Raw genomic sequence first — 24,579 nt, 5'->3', positions numbered from 1 at the left:
CAGCAGGAAAAAACAAAAAAAAACAAAAAAAATTCGAATACACCCCGGGTCAGGCCAAGTCCAGGTCTAGACCACAAAGTGGCGAATCTGAATCTGAAGGTGAGGCCTCAGATAAATCTGTGACTTTTTTAGGGTCAAGTGGGGAAGAGGCAAACGGAAACGAGGAAGAAGGGGAGGAGGAAGAAACAAAAATAAAAAAGAAAGTGAAAAAATCGAAACGCAAAAACCAACCCAAACCCAAATCAATTCTAAAAAGGAATATGCCCCCTCGGGAGGTCAAGAACCGTGTGGGGAAGTGATATATCATGAGGATACTGGGGAGGAGGAGGAGGGGGGAGGTGATGGAGGATCCAATATAATCAATCTCTCTGAATTTGTGTTAAATCCATCCCATACCACCTTACTTAATAAAGGGTTAACCTTTTGTCCTACAGCGGTGGGTGATCACTTTGAGGTCTACAAAGACCTCAGACTGTTCCTACGAAAAGTAGTATTAAAAGCTATGTGGTCAAGGGACTCAGGGACTGAAACTCAAGACCCCCCTGTAATGCCCCCAACTAACATGATGATATCAGATACAGTGAGGGATAGACAAGCCTTAATTGATCTGGAATCATTGCTGGATGATAATTATCCACAAGAAAATCAGGATCCAGATCAGAGTATAAAATTTACTAAAGTTAAAAAGAAATCCATGTACTTCCCCTCACTTTCAGTTAATCCCTTTATCCGTGCCTTCTGTGGAGCTGTTGAACAAGATTTGAGGACAATTAATTGGCAGATCCAAGGTAAAAATAACCTTTCTGATAAAGAACAGCAAGCCTTGGCTGAGCTAAAAGAAATGGAGAAGGTGGTGCTTAGACCCAGTGATAAGGGGGGGAATCTGGTGCTTTGGGGCGAGAATTTATACATGGAGGAAGCCCAGAGGCAATTGGATGACCCTGAGGTGTATGTAAGATTAAAATGCAACCCATTCCCTGACATTGTAAGATCATTGAATCACAGGCTTGATGTGGCATTATCGGCAGGAGCTATCAGCTTAAATGAACGGACGTATATGAAGGTGACCTCATATCGGATACCCATATTGTATTTAATCCCGAAGATACACAAAAACCCAGAACATCCACCAGGGAGACCCATTGTGTCTGCGGTGGAGGGACCACTTGAAAATGTGTGTAGATTTTTGGACCAGGTATTCAAGCCAATCGTTGAGAGACTTCCCTCCTTTGCTCGTGACACTGGTGAGGTGCTGACCCTGTTGGATGGGTTTCAGGTTTTATCTAATGATCTACTGGTGGGTATTGATGTTGAGGCCCTGTATACGTCCATACCACATCATGTTGGTATGGCGGCAATTGAATTTTTCCTCACTGAGGTAGAACAAATGCAAAATGAAAGGAAACAGTTCATACTGGAATTACTGGAGATAGTTTTAACGAAAAACTGTTTTAGGTTTGGTGGAAAATTCTATCGCCAGATCAGGGGGACGTCGATGGGGGCGGCGTGTGCCCCAGCGTATGCCTGTTTGCACCTCGGCTTCTGGGAGCGGAGCGAGGTGTACAATAATGTGGCATTTGGGGCGCACGCCGCCTGCTGGATTCGTTTTATCGATGACGTCTTCCTGGTCTGGCGAGGATCGCGAGAAGATCTGGCGGTCTTCTTGGACCACTTAAATATGAACGATCGTAACATCTCGTTAACCCATGTGGTAGATAGTAAGGAAATCAGTTTCCTGGATCTTATGATCAGAAAAGATGATATGGGCATTTCTACCTGTACGTATAGGAAACCGACAGCAGGTAATATGTTATTGCACGCCTCAAGTTTTCACCCTCAAACCCAAATTAAGGGTATTCCGGTTGGTCAGTTCCTGCGTATACGCAGGAATTGTACAAGGGACAGTGATTTTGCTGGTGAGGCTAAAGCAATGACTGAAAGATTCCGCCAAAGAGGATATGATGAACAGGTGTTACAGGAGGCTAAGTTGAGAGCAGAGTCTACATCAAGAGAAACCTTGATAAAAAGGAAAGAAAAAAATGTGTCCAAATCTAAAGATGACTCGATTCGTTTGATTACGAGATATGGTACACATTGGAACCAATTGAGAGGTATCCTAGCTCGGCATTGGCACTTGCTGCAGCTGGACCCAAAAATAGCTCGCCTGGTGGGAGATTATCCCAAGATGACAGCTAAAAGGGCCCCAAATTTGCGTGACCTGCTGGTACGTTCTGACTATCAGCCCAAAGTGGCACCACCCACAACTATGTGGTTGGGTGAGTCCCGACGTCCCAATGGGATGTATCCATGTTCAGACTGCAGTGTGTGCCATCTAGCCGAGAGAGGAGATACTTTTTCTGATGCCGACTCAAGACATGAGTTTGGCATACGGTCATTTATAAACTGTAACAGCAAATTTGTGCTGTACATGATTATATGTCCATGTGGACTTAAATACATTGGAGAAACTACACGAATCTTGAAATCTCGTATACAGGAGCATGTCAGCAATGTGAAAAATGCTACAGTTGGTTCGCCCTTGGGTGAACATTTTCTGAAGTTTCATGAGAGTGATCCTGAAAAAATCAAATTTAAGGGGTTTTACAAGATGAACTTGTCTCCTAGAGGTGGTGACCATGAGAGATTGTTAAAGCAGATGGAGATCAGATGGATATTTAGATTGCATACACTTGTACCTAGAGGTCTGAATACTGACATGTCTTTGGTCCCCTTTCTGCCAAGATGAGGGGGAGTGCATTGGGGAGGCCGCTGTGGAGTGGGGGGTGCTGCGGTGTGAAATAGTGAGCTGAGCAGCCCCTACGCTGTGGTGGGTCCCTGAGCACTGTGTAGAAGACGACAGGACCTGAATGATGTGTGTGCTGTCCATACCTGGGGTGCTGTGATTGGGGTGGTTTGCACGCGTGTGTGACCCCTGAGCGACAATATGTCGGGATCCCACCGTGTGCATCCACGCCCGGCCACGGTGTATTCCAGTGTGCTTTTTAATTTGAAAATATAATTCATCTATACTAGGGTGATCTTCCTGCCAATGGGTACGCTGATAAGCTAGTGTTGAAAGAATGATCGGTATATGTCATCCCAATACAGTACTATGAGGCAGTTGGAGCCTAAGGAGTTAAGCCTCTGGGTATGGAGAGTGAGGTGGTGATAGGTCTAGAATTTCATCATTTGTTGCTAGGTAAAAGTGATCTGAATTTTAACTGGATAATCACAAAACACGTGACCAGCTAATAAAAGAGGCTGCAGCCAATCCCAATTACGTTTGAGAAAGCTTGGAGTAGCGCCGAGCGAAACATGTCACGTGACACGGCCGTCACGATCAGCTGACCGGAACACTAACAAGCTGAGCACGCTATACGCAACGCCTGGAGTCTCTACAACTATATGCCTCATCTGATGGTGATACGTAGCAGCGGAGTCTGGGACTGGATACAGGGCAACAAGGAGGCTAGTGACACGGCAACCAGCGGTGGTGAGAGCCCGCAGGGCAGTGCTATTTGTCCGCAGCTGTATGTCCGCTTTTGCATGGCAAGCTTAACTGTGACTGTCTAATCAAGCCTGTGATGGGAGTTGTGGTAGTGTGACTCCACGTGCAGAAGCTGTGTCAAAGCTCAAACTCCAAGATAAAGGCATTATATGGAATTCCGTGCATGTGACCTTTTTATGGGCATGAAGGAAGTTATTAAGTGGTGATGAGATTGCCAGAATACTTTTCAATCTGTAATCTGAGGTTGTGACATTGTTTGGAGCACTGTCCGTGCATACAACTGAAGGAATTGTTGATTTCACGTTACATTGAAGCTTTATAAACCACGCCTCCAGTGTACCCGCTGCACGATATACATCAGTTTGGGTTGTTGCAATCAAGTGACAATATAGCGCACATAATTGTTTGAGAAATAAGAGAGCTACCTTAACCCTTGCCATAGGGAATAGTATGCTAGCAATTGAGGTTGCCTAGTTGTGCAGAAGTTGAATGTGTGGAGTCAGCTGACGTTTGGTAAACACGGCCGTGTTTTTAAGGGGGGATAAGGGTAATGTTATGAAGGTGTAATGATGTTCTAAATAAATTTTGATACTGTTTTTGAAGACACCCACTGTAGGTTGTTTTTTCTGTTCGGTCATTTTGGACAGTGGGTGGCTCCCCCTGTGTGGGGTCAGTAAATTATAGGCTTCAGCGCATCCCAATTATTTTCTTTTGCCGGCTACACAGCAGGCTCAGATTACCCTGTTGACTGAGACTGTTCAGAGGCTGCAACCACCACTTAACGTCCTACCTCCCCCGGCCCCTAGTGAGCCTAAAATGAAAATCCATGAAAAATTTTCAGGCTGTAGGTCATATTTTCAGAATTTCCGCCACCGAGTTCTGTCGTATTTTGAGATGAAACCTGTGTCCTCGGGAACTGAGGCTCAGAAGGTCACTCTTGTTAAAACTCTGTTGCACGCTGATTCCCAAACTTGGGCTTACGGTTTACCTGATGAGCATCCAGCCCTTTCGTCTGTACAAGAGTCTTTTAAGGCCATGGCGGTCATCTACGATGATCCTGATAGTGCCGTCGCGGCCGAACATAAACTTAAAAACCTTAGACAGGGACGCAGTAAAGCAGAAGATTATGCATCAGAATTCAGAAAGTGGGCTGTATCCTCTAGATGGGAGCGATATGCACTTCTTGATAGATACCTAGATGGGCTGTCAGAAGCGGTAACCGACGTGATGGTTAGCCATCCAGAACCTAAAGATCTTGATAAGGCTATAACGTTATCTATCAGAATAGATAGACGCCTTAGGTACAATAAGAAGGGTAGGTACCCTCTGTATCCTAGGACTTCAGGTGTTAGTAGCTCGGCAGCAGTTGAGATTGAGGAGCCTATGCAGCTAGGTCACGGGCGCCTCAAAGAGGCTGAGAGAACCAGAGGGCGCAGAGAGGGTCTCTGCATGTACTGTGGAGAAAGGGGTCACATTGTGCAAAACTGTGGCAGGAAGTCGGGAAACTATTCAGCTTAGGTGTGGTTGGGGGTACCACCCTAAGCGGACTAGTTTCACCTCCTAAACAAGAAAACATTTTATTGCCCTGCTCCATAAATTGGGAAGGGCGAGACTTTCCTACCACAGCATTTGTGGACTCTGGGTCGACTGCCAACTTTTTAGATCTGAGTTTTGCTTTAAAGTGAACCTAAAGTCACCCAAAAAAAATGAGATGAACTCACCTGGCCGCAATAGCAGCATAGGGGGCGATATACAGGCTGGGAACGCGAACAATCACTCGCGTTCCCATGCCTGTCGGCCGGTGACGGCCAAACCGGAAGTGTTCGCCGGCGGGTCCTGGGCCATCGTAGCGGGGCTACGAGGGCACCGATCGTCTGCAGGGGGCTGAGGGAAGCCCCAGGTGAGTTCATCTCATTTTTTTGGGTGACTTTAGGTTCTCTTTAAGTTTAAATATTCCTGTACTTCCTGTAGAACGACATTTGTACGTTACAGCGATTGATGATTCTCCTTTGCAAGGAAAGTCCCCACTGTGCCAGACACCTCCTCTCTCGCTTAGAGTGGGAGCTCTGCACAAGGAGGCCATACAGTTCTTTGTTTTAACCACTTGAGGACCCACCCTTTACCCCCCCTTAACCTCCCTGGCGTTCTGATTCCCCAGGATTTCCGTGCAAAAAGTGGTTCAATTAATTTCCAATAATTTTCAACCTTTTTTTTTTCCAATCAATTTTTTAAAAATATTGAATTCAATACAGGTTATTGTATTGAATTCAACTTAAAAAAAAATGTTTGCAGTGAGATGTTGACGCTGTGTGACCCTGGTGTCATCAACGCCGATCGGCGGGGGACATGTCATCACTGAGGGAGAAGCAAAATCCGTACAAGGACATGGAGGACGGCACTGGGGAAGCTATCAGAGGTACGTGACGAGGGATCAGCACGCCAATGCTGAGTATAAGACCCAGATGTGAAGGCAGGTGTATAGGGAGCCACATGTAGCCAGGTGTCAGGGTAGCCAGATGTCAGGGTAGCCAGATGTCAGGGTAGTCAGGAGTGTAGCCAGATGTCAGGGTAGCCAGATGTCAGGGTAGCCAGATGTCAGGGTAGTCAGGAGTGTAGCCAGATGTCAGGGTAGCCAGATGTCAGGATAGTCAGGAATGTAGCCAGATGTCAGGGTAGCCAGGAGTGTAGCCAGTTATGGGTAGCCAAGTGTGTAGCCAGGTATATACTGTGCCAGGTTTAGCCAGTTATAGGGAGGTAGGTGTAGCCAGTTATAGGGTGCCAGGTGTAGCCAGGTATATAGGGGAGCCAGGTATATAGGGTGCCAGGTTTAGCCAGTTATAGGGAGGTAGGTGTAGCCAGTTATAGGGTGCCAGGTGTAGCCAGGTATATAGGGGAGCCAGGTATATAGGGTGCCAGGTGTAGCCAGGAGTATAGGGTGCCAGATGTCCCCTCCCTTCCGATCTCCCCCCCTCGATCCTCACTTTTGGGCTGGGGGATCCCCCTCTGCGGGTGGGGGGATCCCCCTTCTGTGCGGGGTAATTTGGGCTGAGGGATCCCCCTCTGCGGGTGGGGGGATCCCCCTTCTGTGCGGGGTAATTTGGGCTGAGGGATCCCCCTCTGCGGGTGGGGGGATCCCCCTTCTGTGCGGGGTAATTTGGGCTGAGGGATCCCCCTCTGCGGGTGGGGGGATCCCCCTTCTGTGCGGGGTAATTTGGGCTGGGGGATCCCCCTCTGTGGGTGGGGGGATCCCCCTTCTGTGCGGGGTATTTTGGGATGGGGGATCCCCCTCTGCGGGTGGGGGGGATCCCCCTTCTGTGCGGGGTAATTTGGGCTGAGGGATCCCCCTCTGCGGGTGGGGGGATCCCCCTTCTGTGCGGGGTATTTTGGGATGGGGGATCCCCCTCTGCGGGTGGGGGGATCCCCCTTCTGTGTGGGGTATTTTGGGATGGGGGATCCCCCTCTGCGGGTGGGGGATCCCCCTTCTGTGCGGCGTGCGGGTGGCCTCTACCCCCCTCCCCCCATCCTCGCTTCCCCCCCCCCTTCCCTGTCTAAGCCCTGGCTTTGAGCAAATAGAACTACTCACCCAGGGGCCCTCTCCAGCGCAGCACTTCTTCCTCCATCGCAAAGTCCCATCTGTTTACAGTTACATTACGAGACTTGGTGACGTCACCAAGTCTCGTAATGTAACTGTAAACAGACGGGACTTTGCGATGGAGGAAGAAGTGCTGCGCTGGAGAGGGCCCCTGGGTGAGTAGTTCTATTTGCTCAAAGCCAGGGCTTAGACAGGGAAGGGGGGGGGGGAAGCGAGGATGGGGGGAGGGGGGTAGAGGCCACCCGCACGCCGCACAGAAGGGGGATCCCCCCACCCGCAGAGGGGGATCCCCCATCCCAAAATACCCCACACAGAAGGGGGATCCCCCCACCCGCAGAGGGGGATCCCCCATCCCAAAATACCCCGCACAGAAGGGGGATCCCCCCACCCGCAGAGGGGGATCCCCCATCCCAAAATACCCCGCACAGAAGGGGGAACCCCCCGCTCGCCCTAGCACATTCTCTCCCTAGGGAGAAGCATGCAGCAGCTTTCAGAGGCTGCTGCAGCGCTGCTGATCACAGCGTGAGAGGGGAAAGTGCAGGACGAGCTGAGCTCGTCCAGAACATTTCCAGCAAGTTTTCTTTGGACGACCTCAGCTCGTCCAGAACGCTAGGCAGCGCTGTGTTGAGTGATCTGTGCTGGGTGGGCTCTGCAGCCCCCAGCACAGATCATGTAGCAGGCAGAGAGATCAGATCACCCCCCTTTTTTCCCCACTAGGGGGATGATGTGCTGGGGGGGTCCGATCTCTCCTGCCTGCATGTGGCTGGCGGGGGGGGCACCTCAAAGCCCCCCTCCGCGGCGAAATTCCCCCTTCCCTCTCCTACCTGCTCCCCCCCGGAGATCAGGGCTGCACAGGACGCTATTCGTCCTGTGCAGCCAGTGACAGGACGTCCCCTGTCACATGGCGGCGATCCCCGGCCGCTGATTGGCCGGGGATCGCCGATCTGCCTTACGGCGCTGCTACGCAGCAGCGCCGTACAATGTAAACAAAGCGGATTATTTCCGCTTGTGTTTACATTTAGCCTGCGAGCCGCCATCGGCAGCCCGCAGCCTATTCACGGAGCCCCCCGCCGCGAATTGACAGGAAGCAGCCGCTCGCGCGAGCGGCTGCTTCCTGATTAATCAGCCTGCAGCTGGCGACGCAATACTGCGTCGCTGGTCCTGCAGCTGCCACTTTGCCGACGCGCGGTATGAGTGCGCGGTCGGCAAGTGGTTAAAAATGTCTACCTCTACGGTGAAATTGGGTTTACCCTGGCTACGCTTACATTCTCCTCAGTTTGATTGGAGGGATGGGCAGTTGACTACTTGGTCTCCTTATTGTTCACAACATTGTCTACAGAGTATAACTTTATGTTCTACTAAGGTTCATGTGGAGGGAGTACCTCCTCAATATCAGGAATATTCTGATGTTTTTTGTCCTCATAGACCCTTTGACTGCCCAATAGATTTGAAACAAGGAACCATGCCTCCTAGGGGCCACTTATATAATCTCTCTCCCCCGGAAAAATTGGCCATGGATGATTACATTCAAGAAATTTTACAGAAGGGTTTCACCCGCCCTTCGAGGTCTCCTGCAGGGGCCGGGTTCTTTTTTGTGCAGAAAAAAGACGGAGGTTTGCGCCCCTGTATTGACTACAGGGGTCTGAATAAGATCACGATTAAGAATCGTTATCCACTACCACTGATCAATGATCTGTTCACACAAGTTTCCGAGGCTTCTGTATTCACTAAGTTAGATCTGAGGGGGGCCTACAATTTGATCCGTATTAGGGAAGAAGACGAGTGGAAGATGGCGTTCAACACTCCCAAGGTGCATTATGAGTACTTGGTGATGCCTTTTGGGTTGTGTAACGTACCTGCAGTTTTTCAGGAGTTTGTTAATGAGATTTTCAGAGAGGTACTGGGTCACTTTGTAATCGTCTACTTAGATGATATTTTGATATTTTCTAAAAATCTCACTGAACACCGCCAACATGTGAAGTATGGCCTAGTGCACACCAGAGCGGTTCGGCTGCCTTTTGCGATCCGCTTGCGAGTGCGGATCCGCTTGGGTAATGTATTTCAATGAGCTGGTGCACACCAGAGCGGGAGGCGTTTTGCAGAAACGGATACTCCCGGGCTGCTGCAGATTTTTGATTGCGGATGCGTTTTTTCCTCAATGTTAAGTATAGGAAAAACGCAAACCGCTCTGAAAAACGCCTGTTCAGAGCGGTTTTGCCAGCGTTTTTGTTACAGAAGCTGTTCAGTAAAAGCTTTACTGTAACAATATATGAAATCTACTACACCAAAACCGCTTCACAAAACCACAAAACGCTAGCTGAAACGCTACAGAAAAAGAAGAAAAAGCGTTTCAAAATCTGCTAGCATTTTGCGGATCTGCTAGCGGTTTTTGGTGTGCACCAGGCCTATGTGTTACGAAAACTCAGGGAGAATCAATTGTTTGCAAAACTAGAAAAATGTGTGTTCGAGGTAAAGGAGATTGCCTTTCTTGGATACATTATCTCCAAGTCAGGGTTGTCCATGGATCCCAAGAAGGTCTCTGCTGTGAGGGATTGGCCACAACCATCTGGGCTTAAGGCACTACAGAGGTTCTTGGGATTCGCAAATTATTATAGGAAGTTTATCAAGGGTTTCTCTTCGGTGGTGACACCGCTTACTAATTTAACAAAAAAAGGGGCTGATACCACTCATTGGTCAGAAGAAGCATGTGCGGCATTTTCCTCTCTGAAAGAGGCATTCTGTTCTGCTCCTATATTATGCCATGTAGACGTTGCTTATCCACTTATAGTGGAGGTGGATGCCTCGGAAGTTGGAGTCGGAGCAGTATTGTCTCAACGTTCGGGACTTCAAGGCAAGCTTCATCCCTGTGCTTTTTTTCTACAAAGTTCTCCCCTGCCCAGCGAAATTATGATGTTGGAAACAGGGAATTATTGGCCATCAAGCTAGCTTTCGAGGAGTGGCACCACTGGTTGGCGGGGGCAGAGCATGTAATAACTGTGTACACGGATCATAAAAATTTACAGTACATTGAAAAAGCAAAACGACTCACCCCCAGACAGGCCAGATGGGCTCTCTTTTTCTCCCATTTTAATTTCATAATTACATTTACACCAGGGAGTAAGAACGTTAAAGCAGACGTCCTTTCTCGTTGTTTTGAACCTGAAACTGCTCCATCTCCTTCCCCAGAGAGTATTCTGTCAAAAGAGATCATCCTGGCAGCCACTGAAATAGTTGAAGATCTCGCTAGCCTCCTAAGTCCTTTTCAAGTAGAAGTCACCAAAGGGAAACCAGAAGGGGTTCTTTATGTCCCTTGTCTCTTACGTCCCAAAGTTCTGTTTCATGGACACAAGAATGCTGGACATCCTGGCATTTCCAGAACCCAAGAATTGTTGTGTAGATCTGTCTGGTGGCCATCATTACAACCAGATTGCAGGGAATTTGTTAAAACCTGTTCTGTCTGTGCCAGGAGCAAACCCTCCCGATTAGCTCCAGTCGGAACTTTACAGTCTCTCCCCTCTCCTCAGGAGCCATGGACGCACATTTCCATGGTCTTTGTGGGAGAACTTCCGGTTTCCAATTGAAAGACGGTCATATGGGTAGTCACAGACAGATTCAGTAAGATGGCCCACTTTGTGTCTTTGAGTGGTTTTCCTGCTGCTCAAAAATTAGCAGATTTTTTTATTCAAAATATCTTTAAATTACACGGCATTCCGGAAATTGTTGTCTCGGACAGAGGGGTCCAATTTGTTTCAAGATTCTGGCGGGCCTTCTGTAAGGGGATGGGTATGTCGTTGTCTTTTTCATCAGGTTACCATCCGCAGACCAACGGTCAGACGGAAAGGATCAATCAGTCCTTAGAACAGTTCCTGAGATGTTATGTGCCGGACCCCCAACACCAGTGGGCGGAGTTTCTACCATTTGCAGAGTTCGCACATAACAATCTCAGGAATTAGTCCTCTGGTTATGCGCCTTTTCAAATAGTCAATGGGAAGTTCCCCAAATTTTCTCCCTTACCAGTGACGGCCTCTCCGTTCCCTGTTCTGGAGGAGTGGCAGGAATCTTTTAAGAGGATTTGGGCTAATTTAGGAGAAAATTTAAAACAGGCTTTTTGCATACAGAAGAGGCAGGCAGATAACAGACGGTCTGCGGAGTGGGAGTTTAAACCAGGAGACAAGGTTTGGGTATCAACTCGTCATATAGCTCTGAGACAGCCGTCCGCGAAACTGGGGCCCAGGTATATTGGACCATATCCAATTTCCGAAAGGGTTAATCGCGTTACTTACAGAGTCAGTTTACCACATTCTCTAAAGGTGGGGAAAGCCTTTTATGTGTCGCTCTTGAAGCCGGCTGTTCAGGTGGATTTCCCCCCTCCTCACCCTGTCATGGTTGATGGTGAGACTGAGTGGGAGGTCGAGGAGATTTTGGATTCCAGGAGAGTTCAGGGTTCAGTGCAGTATTTGGTGCATTGGAGAGGGTACGGTCTAGAGGAAAGATCCTGGGTCAAAGCAGGTGATTTACATGCAGATAACTTTAGGAAACGGTTCCATGAGCTTCATCCTGACAGGCCAGGTGGGACGTGTCCGGAGTCCACGCCTAGAGGGAGGGGTACTGTAACGAAAAATCTGCGACGCCGGACGGATTGTGGAAATATGGTCGCATCCGTTCCGGCATGCGGACTTTCCAATATGGAATGCGGAAATTTGTCCGCATCCGCCGTGCAAAATCCTCCAAGCGCACCGTGCCAAACTCACCGGCGTGCTGCACATCGGGGCTCTGCCATCTTGCCTCTAGGGGGTGCGTGCGCGCGCCAGGCTTGCCTTTATACCCCTAGAAAGTGGGTCAGCTGACCTGGAGGACAGCTGACGTTTTTTGCCTACCCTGATTGGTTGCTGCTTGGGGTGGAGACTTCTCTCCCAGGCAGTATATAAGGAAGTGCTTTTCAGTCACACTTCGTCTGTGTTTGCGATACCCTGCGTCAGCACTCAGACCTAGTCAGTTCCTGTGTGAAAATCCGGCAGGACCCCGGCTCTTGTTGCACTTAGCCAGTCTTGTATTTGATATTGCGTTATATACTGGTTTATCGCCAGTATATACGCATATTGAACTGTATTGATTTCTTGTGTATGACTCTGTGCCTGTCTTGACCATCCTTCTGCTTTCTGATTCTGTACTTTGCCAGCCCGTACCGTTATCGACTATTGGCTTGGTTTCTGACTATTCTCTCGTCTCACGTTTCTGTACTGTTGCCGCCTGATCTGTTGCCAAACCTCTATTTGTCTGACCTTTCTCCCTTCAGTGGAACGTCTCCCACTGTAGGGTTTCTATCTTAGGCTTGCTTCTCTGAGACGCCCGCCCTAGCAGACCGTTACTGCCAGAGGCCGAGATCCTTCCACTGCTTCCCTTGGAGGATCTCACACACGGGGTTCCCATTCAGAGGTAACCACACCTCTGAGGAATAACCGAGTGGTGGACATTTCCACAAACCTGTGTATTATTCTGCATTGTATTTTTTGCTCTGTTCGTGTGTCTACTCCCTTTTTTGATCTGCCCGCATTATTAGCAATTCCGCAGATTGCTATATAATCGGGTCAATCCTTGCATCATTGGTGATTCTGCGGATCACCAATAATCAAGGCTCTGGGTGTGACACTGAAATTCACAGATCGTTACAAGGTGCCCCAGACTGCACAGCTAATGATACAGCTAGCAGTCTTGAGTCTTCAATGTTGTCTATAGATCTTGAAGGCACATTACCGATCTGAAGAAGTGGCTAAAAGTTGTAAAATACATTGTCTTTGTGCTAAATAAAAATTGTTTGAAAATTACCTCCGTAGTTAAACACTCAACCTTACCTTATGCCATGAAATGCATTGTTGTGCAAGTGCACATTAAAATGTTATTTTTGACAAACCCTACATGTGAGAATCACTTATTTAAGGCAGGATCTCCTTTTTTTTTTCTACCTATTCTTTTTACAGTCTGTATGTACTATATGTTATACATTATATTACACGTTTCTTTTTTTGGGCGCTTTCTACCATCCCTTTACAATAATGGCTAGCAGGGCCGATCTGAAGAAGTGGCTAAAAGTTGTAAAATACATTGTCTTTGTGCTAAATAAAAATTGTTTGAAAATTACCTCCGTAGTTAAACACTCAACCTTACCTTATGCCATGAAATGCATTGTTGTGCAAGTGCACATTAAAATGTTATTTTTGACAAACCCTACATGTGAGAATCACTTATTTAAGGCAGGATCTCCTTTTTTTTTTCTACCTATTCTTTTTACAGTCTGTATGTACTATATGTTATACATTATATTACACGTTTCTTTTTTTGGGCGCTTTCTACCATCCCTTTACAATAATGGCTAGCAGGGCCGGTTTAAGCAACAATGGGGCCCCAGGGCAAAATAAACCTGGGGGCCCCCCCAACATATACCCCGGAACAAAAATCGGCATTAGGGGACCTTTTTTGCAGCTGGTATAGTCAGGGTGTGAAGTCCCAATCGGTCGGAGCTCCACATTCTGGCTATCCCAGCCTGCATGGGGAACAAGGGGTTAAAAAGTTTCAGGAGGGGGGACCCCACATAATTTTTTTTTTGTTTAAATTCCCACACTCTAAACATAAAAAAAATAAAAATTGGGAAAATAGGAAAAAATGCCAGGGATCTTCATACAGCCATATTGCGGCTGTATAGCGATTCCTGGCCAAAGCGCTGCGGCTGCGCATAGACCCCCTGGAAACCCCGTCAGGAAATTTATTGCGCTTTCGTTTGAAGCATGTAAAATTACACTACCGTTAGGTTTGCTACTAAAAGTGACATTTACCGCATTTAAAAGTATACTTTTTTCCTTCGAAACTTTAAAATCGATTTTCTCAAAAACTATAAGGTCTTTTTGAAAAATTGTTTTGTCCTCTTATTCCTAATGATCTCCTTAACATATCCTGCAAATTTAGAGTTTCTAGCATTTAAGGTGGATTTGCTATTAACCATTAAAGTCGGTAGGTTTTTAAATGTGTATTTTTTTCCTTTGAAACTTTAAAATCGATTTTCTCAAAAACTATAAGGCCGATTCGAAAAAAATGTTTTCCTCTTGTAGCTACTGGGGGCCCCTACAAGCTCTGGGGCCCTGGGGCAGCTGCCTCCTTTGCCTTAATGGTAGCGCCGGCCCTAGGAGAGTAGGTGAGGGTCAAGAGGTTTCATGAAAGGTCATGGGAGTGGAGTTAGAAGAGTTTGAGGTTAGGGACTGGGAGATGTAGGCACAGTACTGTGTTCATTATTTAATGTATGCCTTAATCTCAGCTGTGTAAATTGTCGAGATGTGCAGAAGATTGTTGGACACATTCTGGTGAGTGATACCTTTGGCCATTATGTTTTAAACATCAATAAAAAGTATCTGTTTTGTGTTCCTATGTATATTTTTACTTATAACCTCTTGGGTTTGTGACAGATGTCTTGAGGCTTCTTATGCAAATGTATAAACACCAAAACTTACAGGTTTGTCCAGTTCAATAGTATAGCCATGGTCTGTCTTGGCAATCCTATAATGTTTTATTTGATTCCTGCTGCTGAAAAAACATAAAAGCATAAAGTGAATATCAGTTGACATTTGAGCATTGTGTGGATTTTGAAATAAGTGCTGCATCTACATTTTCAGTAGTTATGTTAATAAATGGATTGTATTCACAAGAAATAATATATTGTTAAGGGTAATCAATACATTTGACAGTGGCGGCACTACACAGGGGCACGCTAGGGCATTGGCTTTTCTGGAAATCACTTTGCCCTCTAAGAGCCTCCCCCGCTTAGTAACATACAGCTAACTGGTTCCAGGCTCCAGCAGTGTACCCTGAACAGGACAGGGTCTATAAAAATAAAAATCTCCATGTCAGCCTGAGTCTATGTAGGCATTAAGTAAACCAAGCGTCTTATCTATTTGCCATAAATAACTCACAATCCTTGCAAGATACCTTGTAATGAATGTATCTGGATAATACTTATTATTGCAAAAATTCTCTACCTTTTTCTGATTGTATGTACTAACATTGATTTCCATTCACTTCTATGAGAAAGTCGATCAGAAAATGATCAAAATCAGATCGGACTTGTTGGAAATTATCTATCGAGCCCTCTGTCTGCAAAAAAAAACCTCATTGTGTATCCCCAGCATAAAGAATGCTTACTAGCTGAAAGCTTACTGTTTTTCTTTCAAATGAGCCAATAAATGGTCTTACCCTGATTCAGAACTTCCTGTCTGTAAAATACAAGCTCCAGTCTGCAGCAATGCTTGTCTGCTAAGATAAGTAATTATACACACAGTGTCCCCCCCCCCCTCCCCCTTTCCCGGTCCCTTGCTTGTACAGGCTGTGAGTGGGAATGTTTTTCTGTGAGCTTCCTGCTAGCTAGGGATTTAGGGATTAAAGCATGTCAACCAACTAGCCAAGTACATCTGTAGGTAACTTTCCTTCCATAATAGCAACATCATTTGGACAATATGCTCTGCTCAAAAGCCTATAAGTTCTGTTTGTGAGGTTTACAGTGGGGTCTTATCTTTGCAGAACTAGTTAGCCTTATCTTTGCAGAACTAGTTAGCCTTATGAAGAATGCGTTTAAAATCAAAGAAACGCAAGTTGAAAAACGCATGCGTTTTTCTTGCGTTCTAATGCGTATTCTATTGCGTTTTGCACACACACGTGACCCAGGGGAAAAAAAAGAATTATGGGAACCGCAGAGGAAAACGGACGCTAAAAACGCAATAGTACGCGTTGTTGATACGCGTCCATAGACTTTCATTGCGTCCGTTTCTATGCGTGACGCACAGAACTGCGTGCAGCAATGCGGATGAGAAACGTATGCGTCTCATACGCATACATGTGAACTAGCCCATTCAAAAGCATTAGGAGCCGTTTCTATGCGTTTTTGGTACCCAGACACATTCCCTGAAAACGTCTAGGAACGTGCATAGTCTGAACAGGCCCTTAATTTTATCACTTGAGTATGCAAAAAATATTTAAAGCTCGCCTCGCCATACAAACATCGATTTTTACCACCCAAATGACCAGTCAGCTGTTGTGCCCTCTTTTTGCTCCCTTAAAAATTTGAAGCTGGAACCGCCACTGCTTTAAGATCAGGACAGTGGCATTGGAGTGACAACAACATACGATGAAGAAAGGAAGGAGAGCAGAGGGCGCCCTAAATGATATTTCCTGGAAAGGTGCATTTACTAGTATCACATATTTCTTTCTATAGCTTAGATTTATCATGTTATTCTTTGAATTGTCCTTTTACCCATTAGCATTGATGGTAAATTCTCACATCAAAAATATTACAAGATTTTCTATTGTGGTACTTTACTTTTATTGGATGTAGCACTGATAAACAAGAGAGAATGTACTAAATGCTTCTCACGCATTTTCACTACTTCTGAATTAAATTACCTTTTCTGTAAGAAATACCTTTTCTTGGCGAACACAAATAATAAAATGAATGGAAAAGGGCCACATTAACGTTAGATAACTTATTTTAAACTGTTTTCTGCTTGGTGTGTGCTGAAAAGGTTAGAAAACTATAGTGAGAACTTTTTGTTCTTTTCCTCTTCTAATATCCAATCAGATTGATTACACATTTTTAAAAAATGCCTCCAATTGGTTATTTCATAAGAAAACCGGGAAAGTGGAACATTTCATTTGGTGATTATTGCATCATGGCCAAGAACCTTATAGTCCTGATAAAAGTTTGAAGGTGAAGAGGTCTTGCTTAGGATGGGGATAGAGATATAGGCTAGGCTCACAGTGGTGTGTTGCATAACGCATAACATAATTATAATGTGTGACCTGCAAAGGAGACTGGACATAGACTTTAATACAAAGCCTGCATGCAGCGAGTTAGACTAATGTGATAAGTTACAATGCAATACTGTGAACAGGCCTGTAGACTTGTATGGGTAGTGAGTTGACATGCAGAATTATTCTGCAACGCAACTGAGCACTGTGAACTAGCTCAAAACCATGCATCAAACTGTTGTGACAAATAGCTGTTATAACTACTATGCGTATAATGTATACAACGCTTTACAAAGTGCATTGAACAGTTCATGTCACTAACGGCTGCTCAGATTGGCTCATACCTAAAATGTCTCTACAGTGTGATTGGAAAAATTGTGGGGGAGAGCCTATTAAACTAATTTTTATTCTGTAGGCTGTCTGTGGTATTGGAGGAAAACAAAGCACCAAGAGGAAATCGTTCCAATTTTAGTATATGTCCTGCCGAAGCGAGGACTACCAAGAGGAAATCAATGCAATGAGGAAAACATAATAAAAAAAATAGGAGCTGTTCACTGTCAGCTTTGTGATGTGGTAGATGGGACAAAAATATTTCCCTTTTCCGTTATAGTGGGAACAGAGCCTTAACAGTTAGCATCTAACCTCTCCTTCCTTTCTGTTCACAAATGAGGAAAGGATCGGAGTATGACTACACAGAGATCTGTATCTCTGACCAGTGCCAACGCTTCCATAGAGGCAAATACTACAGGGCCCCAGAGCCTGTGGTGGCCCCCAAGGTGCCCCTCCTCCCCTCCAGCTATGATGACCCATGACAGTGGGGATGCCGTGTGTTTACTCTGTACAGGAATAGAAGGAGATGAATAATGGAAATACCAAAAATGATTTTTAGGGGACATGATGGATATCTAATGAAATTGGTGATGGGGGGAGGGGGTGGGATTGGATCACACCTGGCAGCCAGGTGTCAGGGGAGCCCCAAAGTTACTTCTGCCCCATGGCCCCATCATAGCTAGAACCAGCCCTGTCTATGATGATGAGTACTTCCAAACATTGGAAGTGATGCTATGGGAAGCGCTACACTTTCGGATTGGAACAGCAATGGCTTGAGATGGGCTGAATCAGGTATGGTAATCTTTAGACCTCTATGAAATTAGTTATATAAAATAAATAGCCACATTATGTCTGCTTTTTCTTACCTGTTGTCAGAAGGCTCACGAATAGTTACTGCATAGTTTCTGCAGTCTGCCCCAGGCCTCAGAATTAAATTCCCACAGCTTTCATTCTTTGTGAGCATTTCTGCAGCTTCTTGGCGAGATACTTGGTGAAAGCACCTGTACAAGACGAGAGATGACTGAAATCAAAGCATGCTCAACTAGCCAACAAGGATAACTATAGTCTATGTATTCATGGAAATGGAATAATATTATGGTATAAAAAAATAATTTGCACAGATTCTTGTTAAAGTGAATGTAAAGCAGACACACACAAAAAAGTCAGATAGGCCTTGGACACTGTTCCACACAAAAGTCTGGTTGAGGATGCAAAGACTGGGGAGTCTGTGTGCATGGATAGGGAGCTGGCTAATGGACAGAAAACAAAGAGTTTTGGTCAATGGATCGTACTCAAAATGGGAGACTGTTCGCAGTGGGGTACCACAGGGGTCTGTTCTGGGTCCAGTGCTCTTCAATGTATTTATTAATGACCTAGTAGATGCAGTAGTGAGCAATGTGCAGATGATACAAAATTGTGCAGAATCATCAACTCTCAGGAAGATAGTGACATATTGCAATAGGATCTGGATAGGATGGCTATATGGGCACATACATGGCAGATGAAGTTCAATGTTGAAAAATGTAAAGTCATGCATTTTGGTCGTATCAATGGTCTAGCACCATACAAAATAAATTGGATACAGTTGGGGACATCAAACTTGGAGAAGGACTTAGGAGTACTTATCGACAACAAGTTAAATAAGCCGCTGCAGCTAAAGCTAATAACATTTTGGGATGAATTAAAAGGGAAATAAAAACTCGAGATGCTAGCATAATATTGCCCCTGTTTAACTCTCTAGTAAGGCCACATCTGGAATATGGAATTCAGTTCTGGGCACCACATTACAGGAAAGATATTGCAGTTTTAGAGCAGGTGCAGAGACGAGCAACAAAATTGATACGTGGGATGGAAGGTCTCGCTTACCAAGAAAGGTTAGATAAACTGGGTTTATTTAGTCTAGAGAAAAGACGCCTAAGAGGGGATCTAATTAACATGTATAAATACATCAGAGTGCAATATAATAGCTTGGCGGATGAGCTTTTTGTCCCTAGGCCTTCTCAAAGGACTAGAGGACATGATCTGCGCATGGAGGAAAAACGTTTTAACCATTTATTTAGGAAAGGGTTCTTTACAGTCAGAGTGATTAAGATGTGGAATGCATTGCCACAGGAAGTAGTTATGGCAAACTCTATACCTGCATTTAAAGGGGGCTTAGATGCTTTCCTTGAGTTGAAAGACATCCATGGCTACAATTACTAGGTAATGCCCAATGATGTTGATCCAGGGATTTTATCTGATTGCCATCTGGAGTCGGGAAGGAATTTTTTCCCTTTTGGGGCTAATTGGACCATGCCTTGTAAGGGTTTTTTTCGCCTTCCTCTGGATCAACAGGGATATGTGAGGGAGCAGGCTGGTGTTCTACTTGTTCTCTGGTTAAACTCGATGGACGCATGTCTTTTTTTTAATCCAAATAACTATGTAACTATGTAACTTACCTATGGACAGGAAAGCCTCTGGTTCCTATAGAGCCTTCCCTTTCTGCTCTTGTACCCCTCGTTCAAGCGCTGTCTCCCCCGTTTAATTGTCTGCCTCAGGTGGCTTCACAAGCACTCATGTACCCTGAGTGCTTCCAAAGCGGGCGGTTCCGTGCTGCGTGAGTGCGCGATTAAGTGCGCTCACACATGCGCTGTATGGAGCAGTTCGTCTTCGGAAGCACTTGGGGACATGAGTGCTTGTTAAGCTGCCTGAGGCAGCCAATGTAACGGGGGAGACAGCGCAGGAACGAGGGGTACAAGAGCATACAGGGAAGGCTCTATAGGATCCAGAGCCCTCCCTGTCCATAGGTAAGTATCTGACTTTTTTTGTGTGTGTGTGGGCTTTGTATTCACTTTAAATTTTTTGCTTTTAAATATTACATACTTACCTCACCGTCAGTTCCTCTCAGAAGCTTACCGTTTTTTTCCTTACAGTGATCCCTTCCAGTTCTACCAATATTTTGTCAGAACTGAAATATACCAGTTGCTGTCAGTTATATATCAGCAGCTGTCAGTTACAACTGAATGTGCAAGGTAATGTCCATGTTTCCCTATGGCTCAAGTGGGTGATATTACAGTTTAACAGTGTGCTGACCAGGAAGCTGTTATGGGGTAATGGCTATTTTTAAAATGGAGGACAGAGAATTCCATTGATCACAGTGGACAAATGGGACGCAGGAGAGGAGAAAGAGATTGAGTAGTAGATTACACACAGGCCCGGATTCCTGCAAAGGCCACGGCCTAGGGCGGTAAAAAATCAGAAGGATAAAAGGGCGGCAGGACCTCAGAGAGATAAGAGGCTGCATGTCAAAATAAATCATTTCTCTTGCTCCGAAGCCGCCCTGCTTTGCTGCACACACAGTCAGAATTCCAGAGCTCCGTGTATTTTACTTACTTCGTGGTGTGCGATGAGACAGTGCTATCTCCTGAACATACAAGCTTTAGTTTATTGCCAGGGGTGAGAGAAACATGGATCACAATGTAGACAATTTCTGATCCAGTAAGGTAAACATTTTAACAGAATTATTTCCACTTTACAACTCAAGCTGGGCTAAACAATGTATTGCTGGTCAGACTCTTAATGACTTGAGCCATTCCTTCTCCTCTCTCCCCCTGGATTGTAAATCTTAAACAGAAAGATAAGGTTTTTTTTTTCCTTAGAGAGATTTATGGCAGCCCCTTCTAAGCTAAATCGTAACCCCTTGCTGGCTCATTTTACAGGCAGCAGTAGTCTGCAGTAGTATGAGATAGACAACTTCTCTATAATTATAATTGCAAATGTACTGTTGTATACGTTTGTATTGTTACATTCTGTTTTGTATACCAAAAGTAATAACCTATACTAAAAATTAAAAAAAATATATATTTGTACCGTGTTGGCAAACAGTAAAAAAAAGAATCAGTACAATAAATACTATAAAATGAATGCAACAGATCTGTGATTAGAGAAGAGCAGAGAGGGAGATGAACTGCTCTGCTACTTCATGCCTGGTACACACCATGCAATTTGCCATCAGATAAATGGGTTCGAATTTATTATTTCTGACAGGTCTAATCTGATTTCTGATCATTTTTCTAATCGACTTTGTATAAGTGATCGGAAAATCGATTCAACCCTTCTATCAGGTGCGTACCAGGCATTAGGGACTCACTGCTCTGACAGAAAAAAAAATCATTCATCATTTTTCAGAGAGAAAACATTCATTGGTATACACGAGTCACTAGTGTTGGGCGAACACCTGGATGTTCGGGTTCACGAACGTTTGCCGAACATGGCCGCCATGTTCGGGTGTTCGCGCCAAACTCCGAACATAATGGAAGTCAATGGGGACCCGAACTTTCATGATTTGTAAAGCTTCCTTACATGCTACATACCCCAAATTTGCAGGGTATGTGCACCTTGGGAGTGGGTACAAGAGGAAAAAAAATATTGGAAAAAGAGCTTATAGTTTTTGAGAAAATTGATTGTAAAGTTTCAAAGGAAAAAATGTCTTTTAAATGCGGAAAATGTAATTTTTCTTTGCACAGGTAACATGCTTTTTGTCACCATGCAGTCATAAATGTAATACAGATAAGAGGTTCCAGGAAAAGGGACCGGTAACGCTAACCCAGCAGCAGCACACGTGATGGAACAGGAGGAGGGCGGCGCAGGAGGAGAAGGCCACGCTTTGAGACACAACAACCCAGGCCTTGCATGAGGACAAGAAGCGTGCGGATAGCAATGCATTTTGTCGCCATGCAGTCATAAATGTAATACAGATAAGAGGTTCCGTAAAAAGGGACCGGCAACGCTAACCCAGCAGCAGCACATGTGATGGAACAGGAGGAGGTGCAGGAGGAGAAGGCCACGCTTTGAGGCGCAACCCAGGCCTTGCATGAGGACAAGAAGCGTGCGGATAGCAATGCATTTTGTCACCATGCAGTCATAAATGTAATACAGATGAGAGGTTCAATAAACAGGGACCGGAAACGCTAACCCATCACAGATGTTCATTGTTCATGTTACTTGGTTGGGGTCCTGGAGTGTTGCGTAGTCGTTTCCAATCCAGGATTGATTCATTTTAATTTGAGTCAGACGGTCTGCATTTTCTGTGGAGAGGCAGATACGCCGATCTGTGACGATGCCTCCGGCAGCACTGAAACAGCGTTCCGACATAACGCTGGCTGCCGGGAAAGCCAGCACCTCTATTGCGTACATTGCCAGTTCGTGCCAGGTGTCTAGCTTCGATACCCAATAGTTGAAGGGTGCAGATGGATTGTTCAACACAGCTACGCCATCTGACATGTAGTCCTTGACCATCTTCTCCAGGCGATCGGTGTTGGAGGTGGATCTGCACGCTTGCTGTTCTGTGGACTGCTGCATGGGTGTCAGAAAATTTTCCCACTCCAAGGACACTGCCGATACCATTCCCTTTTGGGCACTAGCTGTGGCTTGTGTTGTTTGCTGCCCTCCTGGTCGTCCTGGGTTTGCGGAAGTCAGTCTGTCGGCGTACAACTGACTAGAGGATGGGGAGGATGTCAATCTCCTCTCTAAAGTCTCCACAAGGGCCTGCTGGTATTCTTCCATTTTGACCTGTCTGACTCTTTCTTCAAGCAGTTTTGGAACATTGTGTTTATACCGTGGATCCAGAAGGGTATAAACCCAGTAATTGGTGTTGTCCAGAATGCGCACAATGCGTGGGTCGCGTTCAATGCAGTCTAGCATGAATTGAGCCATGTGTGCCAGAGTCCTGCCAGAATCCTCATCATCCTCTTGTGAGCGTTGTGATAGTTGTGATGCATCATAGTCGTCACCTTCTTCCTGGTCTGCTTCTGCTGACCATTCGCGCTGAATTGTGGAAGTCCAACGTGCACCACTCTGGCCTTCGTCAGTGGTGGCATGAAATTCCTGCTCCAACTCCAGCTGTTCCTCCTCCTCTTCTTCATCATAGCTGCTGGGGCCAGCGTTTCCTGAGGCAGATGGCCTGATGTTGGTATCATCACGCTGATCGTTTTCTCCTTCAGATTCCCCCAGTTGCATCATGACAGCTGTTTCCTTGATTTTCAACATTGCCTTCTTCAGTAAACACAGCAGTGGTATGGTAATGCTGACTGAAGAGTTGTCACTGCTCACAAGCAACGTGGATTGCTCAAAATTTTGGAGGACTTGGCAGAGGTCCAACATGTTGGCCCAATCGGATCCACAGAAGCTTGGCAGCTGTCCGGATGCGCCTCGGTACTGCGCCGCAAAAGCGGGCTAGCATGTGCAGCGTAGAATTCCAGCGCGTAGGGAAATCACACAGCAAGCGATGGTGGGGGAGATTGAAGCGCTCCTGCATCTTGGCGAGTGCCCCCGAAGCAGTACTGGAATTTCTACAATGTTTGGCCACTCGTCGCACCTTCAACAGCAGATCGGCCACGCTTGGGTATGTCCTCAGGAACCGCTGAACTACTAGGTTCATCACGTGCGCCAGGCAAGGGATGTGTGTCAGCTTAGCCAACCTTAAAGCGTGAATGAGATTACTCCCATTATCACACACAGCCATGCCCGGTTTCAGGTCCAGCGGTGCCAGCCACAAATCGGTCTGTTCCTTTATTCCCCTCCAAATTTCCTCCCCTGTGTGCTGCTTATCCCCAAGGCAGATCAGCTTCAGCAACGCTTGCTGACGCATGCCAACAGCTGTGCTGCACTGCTTCCACGATCCTACTGCTGCTGGGTTAGCGTTTCCGGATGAGGTACAGCTTTGAGATGCGTTGGAGGAGAAGGAGTCAGAGAGGTAGGTGCTGCTGTTGTTATCCAGTGGGAGGGAGGGCGGTGCAGCTGTTTGCGGCGTGGGCAACACCCGCGCCGTAGCAGGTGAGGAATCGCTGCCAGGCTCCACAAGGTTCACCCAGTGCGCGGTAAGGGAGATGTATCGACCCTGGCCGAACGCACTCGTCCAGGTGTCAGTGGTAAGGTGAACCTTGCAGGCAACGGCATTCTTCAAGCTACGGGTTATTTTGCTGACCACGTGCTCATGCAACTCAGGCACTGCAGAGCGCGCAAAGTGGTAGCGGCTGGGAACCACGTAACGTGGGATGGCCACTGACATCATGCCCTTGAAGCTGTTTGTCTCCACCACTCGATATGGCAGCATTTCGCAGGCCAGAAGCTTGGCTATGCTGGCTGTTAGTGCCACGGCCCGGGGGTCATTTGCTGGCAATTTCCTCTTGCGCTCCAACATCTCCGAGACAGACAACTGAACCGTAGGGCTGCACACTGAAGGGCTGTTGGTTGTTGTGTTTGATGAAGACTGGGAGACCTCAAGAGCACTATTCCGGAAAGTGACAGTGTCAGCGTCGTCTGATGTTTGTGAATGTTGTTGTGAACCACGCAATGGCTGGGCTACTGCTGCTGCTGAGGAGGG

The 24,579-nt window shown here is 46.2% G+C and overlaps 1 protein-coding gene across 2 annotated transcripts in view; it reads right to left on the bottom strand.

The window, feature by feature from the left end:
* Nucleotides 1-24,579, bottom strand: part of LOC137506680 (signal-transducing adaptor protein 1-like) — a 153,686-nt gene that overhangs the window by 26,612 nt on the left and 102,495 nt on the right. Inside the window, exons 6-7 of one of the 2 annotated variants that reach the window (XM_068233619.1) lie at nt 18,083-18,217; nt 14,600-14,669 (exon numbers count right to left, since the gene is read on the bottom strand). In XM_068233619.1, coding sequence (XP_068089720.1) covers nt 14,600-14,669; nt 18,083-18,217 — 205 coding nt within the window. Of the gene's footprint in view, nt 1-14,599; nt 14,673-18,082; nt 18,218-24,579 lie in introns of both variants that reach the window. The other variant, XM_068233618.1, reaches the window with a different exon arrangement.

The sequence above is a fragment of the Hyperolius riggenbachi genome, chromosome 1, assembly GCF_040937935.1.
Source record: "Hyperolius riggenbachi isolate aHypRig1 chromosome 1, aHypRig1.pri, whole genome shotgun sequence".
Lineage (NCBI taxonomy): Eukaryota > Metazoa > Chordata > Amphibia > Anura > Hyperoliidae > Hyperolius > Hyperolius riggenbachi.
The sequence above is the reverse complement of the archived record's forward strand: the minus strand, read 5'-3'. Positions and strand labels throughout refer to the sequence as shown.